The sequence below is a fragment of the Onychomys torridus genome, chromosome 9, assembly GCF_903995425.1.
Source record: "Onychomys torridus chromosome 9, mOncTor1.1, whole genome shotgun sequence".
NCBI lineage: Eukaryota > Metazoa > Chordata > Mammalia > Rodentia > Cricetidae > Onychomys > Onychomys torridus.
Window position 1 is genome coordinate 44,615,701 of NC_050451.1, and position 9,850 is coordinate 44,625,550.

At 45.7% G+C, this 9,850-nt stretch overlaps 1 protein-coding gene across 1 annotated transcript; it reads right to left on the bottom strand.

The window, feature by feature from the left end:
• Positions 1–6,517: 6,517 nt before the first annotated feature.
• LOC118591385 (granzyme E-like) lies at positions 6,518–9,493 on the bottom strand. The gene is made up of 5 exons (XM_036199623.1): positions 9,390–9,493; positions 8,031–8,181; positions 7,515–7,650; positions 7,062–7,322; positions 6,518–6,670 (listed from the first exon to the last, which is right to left on the bottom strand). The coding sequence occupies exons 1-5, from the start codon at positions 9,442–9,444 to the stop codon at positions 6,527–6,529; spliced, it is 747 nt and encodes a 248-aa protein (XP_036055516.1). The 5' UTR covers positions 9,445–9,493; the 3' UTR covers positions 6,518–6,526.
• Between the last annotated feature and the right edge of the window lie 357 nt (positions 9,494–9,850).

Sequence of the window (9,850 nt, forward strand, 5' to 3'; positions counted from 1 at the left end):
CTCAGGGCTGGCTCACCTTCCAACAACAGGTTCTGCTCTAGTGTGCTGCCCAGGCAGGTTGCAGGGCCTGCTGTCCTGTGTACTATAGCTGGTGTGGGGCAGACTAGTTTTTCACTCCCCAGTCTCTTACATTGAGCCTTTCCTGTTCCCTTTCTACACATTATAAACTGGACTCACATGTGCATTTGTTTACATGTATGCTATGTTACTGGCTATATTCCACATATGAGAGAGAACACGTGGTTTGTTTCTTTCTGAAGTGTGATGATACTATAAAAGGAAATCACAAAAGATGCTAGGTGATGAAAATGTATTCCATGATTCTGCATAGGCAGAACCGACCTTGTGAAAAAAATCTATACTGCCAAAATTAATATACAGAATTAATACAATATGTATCAAAATTCCCATGTCATAGTTCATAGATTTTAAAAATATTTCAAAAGTATTTGTATGGAACCACAGATACCAAAACAGTCTTAAGGAACAAGAATCCTGCTGGAAATGTGACAACACCCAATTTTAAAATGTACCATGGAGCCATGGTGATAAAGTTCCCTTTGTATTGTGCTGTAATAGTCAGGAAGACCAAAGACTAGAACAGAGGTGCTGGACATAATGTGGTAAAGCTATACCCACTTAATTGTTTACAAGGAGGCAAAAAAAAAAAAAAAAAAAAAAAACTTTGAAAACGATTTCACAAACAGTGTCGTCAGAACTGGATATACCTGGAGGGGAACGAAATGAAATAAGATTCTTGTCCTTAACCTTCTACGAAAATCTTTTTAAAATGGATCAAAGGCCTTAGTTAAAATCAGAAACACAAACATTTAGAAGAAAACACAGGGGAAATCCTTCATGATATTGCAAAACGTCTAGAACTTTTTAAGTAGAAAACCAAAGGCAGAGGAACTAGCCCAGAGTATTGACGGGTGGAACTCCATGAAAATAAAGTTTCTGTACAATAAACAATGGCTGTCTACTGACAGGAAGACCAAGGATGCCATTGTTCTGTCCACAAGACTGTCTGACAGTCCACAAACAGTGCCAGAGTTCCGGAGGATTCCTAGAGAGCTGCTGGACTCACCAGAGATGGAATCCTAAAGAAGTAGGTTCTATAACCAGAGAAGGAATGCCTCAGCAACAAGGTGGATGTAGTTTCCAGAAAGCATGAGGTCAAGGAGACGAAAAACAAACCTTCCTTCTTCCATGTCCTCTTGTGGGGGTTGCTGTGAGAAAGTGGGGCCCGGATTTGGGGTGGATCTCCCACCTCAAATGATCTAATCAAGAAAATCCCTCCCAGGTCTGCCCAGCTGTTTGGGTTTTAGTTCCTTCCAAATGGAGTGAAGTTGACGACCAAGATCAGCCACCACAGGCTATTATGCAAAATATACAAAGAACTTCAGAAATTAAACCCCAAGGAAATAAAACTGACAGTCAACAAATGTCCAAGTGAAAGAAATAGGCAATTTTAAAAAAGAAAGAAAGAAAAAGAATTTAAATGAAAGAAACATCCAATAAGTATTTTTTAAAGGGATTCAGTATTTATCCTTGATTTTGAGCTATAGTAACAAAAACCACATGGTATTGGTATAAAAGCAGACATGTTGATCAATGGAATTGATTCGAAGACACAAACATATATCCACACACATATGGACACCTGATATTTTTTCTTAATAAAGAATCCAGAAATACACACTGGAAAAAAAGACAACATCTTCAAGAAATGGTGCTGGTCTCAGTGGATGTCTGCATGTAGAAGAATGCAAATATATTCTTATTTATCAACTGCATAAAACTCAAGTCCAAGGGGATCAATGACCTCAACCTATAACCAGATACACTGAACCTGATAGAAGAGAAAGTGAAGAATAGCTTTGAATGCATCAGCACAGGAGACAACTTCCTGAACAGACCTCCATAGCACAGACACTAAGATCAACTATTAGTAAATGGGACCTCATGAAACAGGAAAGCTTCTGTAAAGCAAAGGAAAATGGATGAAACTAGAAAAGATCATCCTGAGTGAAGTAACCCAGACCCAGAAAGACAAACATGGTATGTACTCATTTATAAGTGGATATTAGCTTTTAAGTAAAGAATAATCATGCTACAATCCACAGTTCTGGTGAGGCTAATCAACAAGGAGGGTTTAGGCAGGCCACTTGGATCTCCCTGTGAAAGGGAGATAGTGTTGTGGAATATTTAACTATGTAAAGATATGTGGCATTTGTTTATGCTGTAGAATACTACTTTAATCATGGAAATGTGTGTTACATTTGTTTCTGCTGCATTTATTTAACAATGTAAAGATGTGTTGCCGTTGCACCTTGCCTGCCCAAGGCACTTGATTGGTCTAATAAAGAGATGAATGGCCAGTAGCCAAGCAGGAGAGGGCAAAGCAGGGCTGGTAGGAAGAGAGAATAAATAGGGGGAATCCTGAGAGCAAAGAACAGGAGAAGGAGAAGAGAATGAGGGGAAATAGGGGGACACATCCAGAGCCAGAAGCCAGGCAGCTTCCAGACAGACATAGAAACAGCAGGACAAGTAGGACATATGGAAAGAAAATGTAAAAAGTACCAAGGCAAAAGGTAAATAAAGACAAACAGGTTAATTTAACTTAAAATGCTAGCCAGAAATGAGCCTAATCGAAGCTGAGCATTCATAACTAATAAGAAGTCTCTATGTCTTGATTTGAGAGTTGGTTGGTGGCCCCAAAGAAAAAGCCTGCTGCAAGATAGAATAGATTTTGAGGATAGATTGGGGTCGGGTTGGGATGGGAAGTGAAGAGATTAATCAGGTGAGAGGGTTGGAGGGAGAGGATACTGGGAGAGATGACTGGAATTTCGGGGCGATATGGAAACCTAGTCTAGTAGAAACTCCCTAGAATCTATGAGGGTGATGCTATAGGAGGTGCCTTAGGAGATGCAGTGCCTAAACTGTCCATCTACTGTAACCAGTCAAGACTTCCAGTCATGGGACTGGGACCCCAACCCAGTCACAAAACCTTCAACCTACAATTTGTCTTGCATGCAACATGTGTTGGAATAATGTTGGAGAGGAACATGTAGGAGTGGCCAGCCAATGACTGGTCCACTTGAGGCCCATGCCTGACACTGCCTGGATGGCCAAGAACCAGAGGCTGGATGGCCCAGAGTCTCAGGGTAGAACCAAACATCACTGGCCAAAAAAAAAAAAAAAAAAAAAAAAAGTTCAGGGAATGTGGGGGCCAACAAAAGCTCCCAGTGAGATCTAAGCTTGCTTTACACAGCAGGGCTGCTTTAGGGGATGTCTGGACCACATGTGTGGCCACCAGGTGTCTGAAATAGTTTTCACTTGGCTGTACTGAGGGGAGTTCTTTTGCTCCATCCCTTAGGCATTCCTTTAAAAGGCCTTTAGTAGAGACAGAAGGAACTGGTAGGTAAGGACGCAGGTCCTCCTGAGGCTATCCTGTGTTTTCTGTCTGTCTCTCTCCTCTATACATCTATCTACATATTCCTCATTTCTCCCTGCTCAAGAGTACCCTGGGGGAATAAGAGGGAGCTGGTTTCCCTCAAATGAAATGATTTCTAATGATATTCTGTTATGCTCACAGATTGGTGCCTAGCCCATTCATCATCAGAGAGGCTCCTCCAGTGGCCAATTGCAACAGATGCAGAAACCCACACCCAAACATAAGGCAGAGTTCCAGGAACCCTGCAGAATGAGGGTGAAAAGATATAGGAGTCAGAGGGTTCAAGGACACTAGAAGAACATGGTTGTCTTAGTTAGGGTTTCTATTGCTGTGAAGAGACACCATGACCATGGCTACTCTTCTAAAGAAAACATTAAATAGGGGTGGCTCACTTAACAGTTTCAGAGGTTCAGTCCATTATCATCATGTCTAAGAGCAAGGGGGCATGGAGGCAGATGAGGCCCTGGAGCTGATAGTGTTGTATCATGCAGGCAATGGGAAGTTGAATGACTCACTGAACAGTATTTTTAGCACAAGAAACCTCAAAAACCTCAAAGCCTACTCCCACAGTGACCCACTTCCTCCAACAAGTCCATACCCACTTCAACAAAGCCACACTTTCTAATAGTGCTACTCCCTATGAAAATTTGGGAGCCAATTACATTCAAACTACCACAATGGCCAGTAGAACCAACAGAACAGCCCTCATAGTGGCTCACAGAGATTGAAGGGACAATCAAGGAGCCAGCATGGGTCTGTACTAGCTCCTCCGCATACATACTGGGGTTTTGGTGGGATGACTAACAGTGTGATTAAGGGTGTTTCTGGCTCCTTTGCCTGCTCTTGGGACCCCTTTCCTCCTTGTGGGTTGCCTCTTCCAGCCTTTGTATGAGGGTTTGTGCCTAGTCTTATTCTATCTTGTTAAGCCATATTAGGTTTATCTCCCTGGGGTGCCTGCTCTTCTCTGAAGTGAAGTAGAGGACAAGAGGATCTGGGGGAGGCAGAAGGTAGGGCAGACTGGGACGAATGGATGGAGAGGAAATTGTGAGCAGGATGTAAGGTGTGTGAGAAGTATATAAAAATGTGAGAAGTACATACAAAAGTACAACTCACTAGTGGTGCTGTTCTAGGGATGTAAAGAGGGTCACAAGGTCACAATGAAATGTCTACACTTCAGGTGGAGTGGGCAGTGTGCTGAGAGCTTTTTCAGCTGAGGACTCAGAGGCTTCCAAACAGAGGATTTGTGGAATTGGTGAGTTGAGACATGCAGTGGCTTGTTTGTTTGTCTCTCTGAATTTTCAGTATTTACCCAACTATCTGTCTCCGGGATTTTCATTATGAGACCTTTAGAAATTCAAACAGCAGGCCAGGTCTGTCCTTTGAATGTGAAGCAGGATCCAGCCACTCTGCTTGCCTTTCTCCTGCCCACCTCCTTTATGAGGGCTCCACATGAGGTACAATGAAGACCACAGCATTGGAAGGTTTCCAACACTCTTCCAATTCCATACACTGCTTTTCTGAACCAAAGAAGATTATGCCCATGTCACTATTAGAATAGAGAGAATTTAATCCTTTTTAAAACATTCCATTTTTTTGTGAATTCCAAATATAGATCCATTTGTGCCACACTGACATTCTAGTGAAATGTCTAGAGAATGAAGGTGAAGAAGGAGTCTACTGTGTACCTGATAGAAGTCAGGATCTACGAATGTTGGTTGATGATGTCAAAAAGATACTTCCAGCCCAGCATCCCATGGATTCCTCTGGTTCACCAACTGCTATAACTCAGGTTGCCAGCAGGGGGAAGCAGAGTTTTCAAGCTGAGCCAGGGCTGTTGAGTGAATGGAGGTCATGGCTGAGTCTCTGCTGGGAAGACTTGGGTTGGAAAAGGAATCAGCCTGGCCTAGGTGGGAAGGGTGAGCATCAGGTGACTGGCAGGCTAAGTCTAACTGGAATAAGAGGTAGAGGAGATTGCAAGTGTTTGGAACTTATCAATGAGTAAAAGGCTGGTATAAATCAGGGCTGAGGTGGTGGGGCTGGAACACAAACTACTGGTGGGTAGAGGAAAACACTGGATGGCCAGCAAGGGGTACAGAAGTTGCCCGAGATCCTAGCTGGGTGGGGAAATGGCACCCAGGTGAGCCTGTGGCCACCAGAGGGATTTCTCAGTCTTCCAGACTGCAGACAGTTCAGGTGGTGAGAGTCACCTGCTAGAGAGATGGGAGGTCCTGGAAACAGGAAACTGAATCCCAAGGCTAATCCCAAATTCCCAGAATCCAATCTCCCTTCACCCCAGTGCCTTGTTCAATTCTCCGGCAAATGTGGGGACTTGATGAAGGTGGTTTAGAAATGGTAGGGATTTCCTAGTCCCTAGAGGTTCATTTGTGGAGGGCTAAGTATGAAAAGGAATGACTGAGTGTAGACTCCTGATTGTGTTGTGAGAAAGCCAACCTTGAAGTGCTGGGTATTAAATTATGCATGTAGTTGGATATCGTGTCACACACCTTTAATCTCATCCCTTGGGAAGGAGGTGCAGCAGATCTCTGTGAGTTTAAGGCCAGGTTGGACTACACAGTAAAGTCCAGGCCAGCGAGAGCTATATAGTGAGAGCCTATCTCAAAATAAAAACAGCTCTCTCTATATTCTCTCAGTACTTTGCTGCTGCGTGGTTTCTCAGTCTCTGTCTCTCTATCTCTCTCTGTCTGTCTATGTCTGTCTGTCTGTCTCTCTCCTCCTAATAAAGTTCTAAAAAGGTATAAAAAAATGAAAAAGTAAATAAAAACAAACAACCCACTAACCCCACCGTGTATGGGTGATGAATATATGGAATTGTCTAACCTGAAGTTCCAGGTGGGGGAGGGGCTGGGGAAGAAGGAGGGAGAAAACCCCAGAACAGAAGAGTCTGCCTGGACCACCGAGGTGCACACGGGAGTGGCTCAAACAATAAAGGACACCAGCTGTATGCACCGGGGAGATCAATTTATTATGAATTTTCACCTTTGCTGCCCACTCCATGTGGTTCTTGCCTGTGTCCAGACAAGCTGGTAGGCACAGCTGGTTTACCACCTGTTAGAAGGACTTCATGCTGCTTCTTATCCATGGGAGGAAGGACACAACCTTCGTGAAGATTCCTGGAGCGATGCTCTTGGTTTTTCCATAGGCTAAAACTCCATAAGCTCTGTTGTCACACACGAGGGGTCCCCCAGAGTCACCCTGTGGGCAGGGAAAGGAAGAACTGAGCCTGGTTCCCTGACTCTGCTGTCTGTACCTCCTCCTGGGAAGGTTAACTGTTAGATCGGGGCGAGGAGAGGTTTTCAAACTCGCTCAGGAACCGGGCTCCAGGGATTCTCCACTTTTCTTTCTAGCTCAGTCCAAGGCTCTCCCTTAAGTCATCAGGGACACATTGGAGTAATTTATGGTGCTTTGGGATGGTGGATGCTTCCCACCTTCCACTCTTGCTAACTCATGGAGGGACTACTCAAAGGGGAACTAATGGGATGTCTCTGCTCTGATTTGGAGCTTGAGGTTTTGGCCATTCTCACACCCAGGTCTCCCCCAGGTTTTTCTCTCCCTGCATTTTGCCTGTTAAATGATTGACCCCCACCTTGAAAGCAGCCTGTTTTTCCTTTGGGTCATCAGCACAAATCTGTTTGGTCTTGATGTAGTGGCGGAAGAGGTGTTTGCATTTCTGGTCATCCTGTACGGATAATTCTGCCTCTTGCAAGAGATCCGTTCCTTTAGGGGCATGAAGAGACTTTCTCCCCCAGCCAGGCAGGCGGCACACATACCCTGGCTTCAACTGGGCATTGGCCTTGGGCAGCCTGAGTGGCCTCACAGCATTAGTCCTCTTGGCCCTCATCTCTAGCTGTTAGGGAAGAGGAGAGACCAGCTCAGCCAGGAGCCTGATGATCTGGGACACTGACAACCAGGATGACAGGGAGGGAAGGAGCAGGATGAGAACAGGAGGGTGGGGCAAGACTTGCATCAAGCAGAGCAGAGGCACCAGGGGTGGGTGAGGGGTGGGTGGAGGTGCGTGGATGGGGGTGACAGGTCTCACCTTCAAGAGCATGATGTCATTGGACCAATCCACAGGATTATAGTCTGGGTGTGGGATGGCTTTTGCCACAGGGATGATCTGCTGGGTGTCCTCCTTTGCCTTGATGTTGTGGGCCCCCAGAGTGACTTTCATTGAGCTGCAGAGAGCAGAGTGGAGATGAGAGATGTAGAGTGAGAGAGGACACAGTCCAGGAGGTTTGACCTGCTGCTCTTTGCTTCTCAAGAACATTAGAGTCCTGGAGTTTCCCTCTTGCTTCTGGAAATATTCCAAAGTTTTCCCTGACACTCAATGTGTCCTTTCCACCTCAGCCACTGCTTTAGACTGGACAGTGAAGCTGCTTTCAACTCAAGTATGCTGTTGGCTCTGACCTCTCCCATTTTAATGTTTGTGTCCCTGTTTCCAGACATCCATTTTCACAGTCCTGCCCTCTAGTGTGCTCTCACGGGAGCATCCGCAAGTAGAGGATGGAAACACCTGTGGGGGCTCAGGAAACACGGGCTGGCTGCTTCTCCTCACCTTCCCAGGCAGTGAGCTGCTGTCAGCACGAAATTGTCTTTCACCAGGAAGCCTCCGCAGCGTTTCCTAGTCCCATTGGCATCCACATACCTAATAAATGTCATGTAGGGGCGGGAGTGGGGCTTGACCTCATGTCCCCCGATGATCTCCTCTGAAAGAAAAGGCTAGAATGTGGGGGGCCTGGAAACAGCAGGTGAGGTCAGGAGGGAAGATCCAGAGGAGAGAGGGTGAAGATGATGGGATCTGCAGTCCCTCAAGCCTGTGGTGGACATAATTCCTTACAAAAAAGAATAATCTTTGTGGAATTCTTAGCCTCAGGACCCTATTCTGAGCAGGGGTGGGTGGCACTTGTCCTCTGTCCCCTGCTTTACAAATACATGGAGGGACCAGCTCTATCTTCATGATGACAGAAGCCAAGAGGATCCAGGAAGTCTCGCTGTTAGTCTTTCTGTGTTAGTGAGTTTCCGTGACACCTCTAATGTCTTGATTTGGACAGTTTGTCACTTTTACCCCCAAACTCTATAGACAGGAGGTTTCTAAAATTGTCCTGTTCTGGTGTCCAACACATCTTGTGTTCTCAGTAAATGCTTTTGGTTGCATGGATAAGTGACTTCCACTTGAAGGGCTAGTAGTTCAGAGGTCATGGGATTCAGGGCCTACGGGACATTGGAGTAGTGTGCTGGCAAAGAGGGGAATAGCTGGGGACCTGCAGGAAGAAGAGGAGAGGTCAACCAAAACAAGACTGCAAAGCTAGTGGAGTGTGCAACGCACCCATCTGTCCTTCTGGGCCTCATCCTTCAGCAGGCTGAGGGTGGAGGTTACTAAATGATGCTAATGTTCTTGAGCTGATGGCCTTACCCCATTGTGGGCTGGTCATTAAAGCTGCCCTTGCCCTGAGCTCAAGAAAGGTTAATGATGTACGTTTTAGTTTCTTTTCATTCTCTGCTACTTCTCTTTTTAGGGATTATCATCTCTCCAGATGATGAAGAAGAGCAGGGAAAAGCTAGTGCTCTCTACGTCTTCTGAGGAAACCTCCCTTCTTCAGACCTTGTTCACAATCTAGCCAGTGACAGATTTCCAGGTCTGGATGTGGTATGGGACCTGAGGTACAGAGACCTCCTGGTTCAGTGCAAGACAATTCCTGACTAAGCTGAGCAAAGAATCTGAGAGGTAGCTGGGCGGTGGTGGCGCACGCCTTTAATCCCAGCACTCGGGAGGCAGATCTCTGTGAGTTCGAGGCCAGCCTGGTCTACAGAGCAAGATCCAGGCACAAAGCTACATTGAGAAACCATGTCTAGGAAAAAAAGAATCTGAGAGGTATTATGGGATGGCACCTCTGGTCCAGGAGTGTTCACTCACCTCCACCAGCTCCAAGCGTCAGAAGAAAGGTCAGGAGAATCAGGATTGGTGGCATCTTCCCAGGATGATCCTCGGGTTGGAGGAGAGCAGAGTAGACACCGTCCTTGAAGGGATGAAGGAGTTTAAGTGTTCAGAGACCTCACAGGCATTGTAAAATAGTGCACCTCTTCACTGATTGGCTTCTGTAGTTCAGAAAGTTTTCTGGTTTGGGACAAAATGACACTGTCACCACATTGACATCCTATGAGCTAAGTGGGAATGAAGACCAAGAACAGAGGATGTTTAGGCTGTGGCTGAGGAGGGCCTGAGACCCCGTGAAGTCCAGTGTGACTGCCCTGAGCAAAAAGTGTGTCCTTTCTTACATTTTACATTTTTTCCATTCTCATGAGATCTCTTTGGTTGTGCCCTGTCCCTGGTTCCTTGAGTAGCTGTTGCCTTGCTTGCTGACCTTGATCAGATGT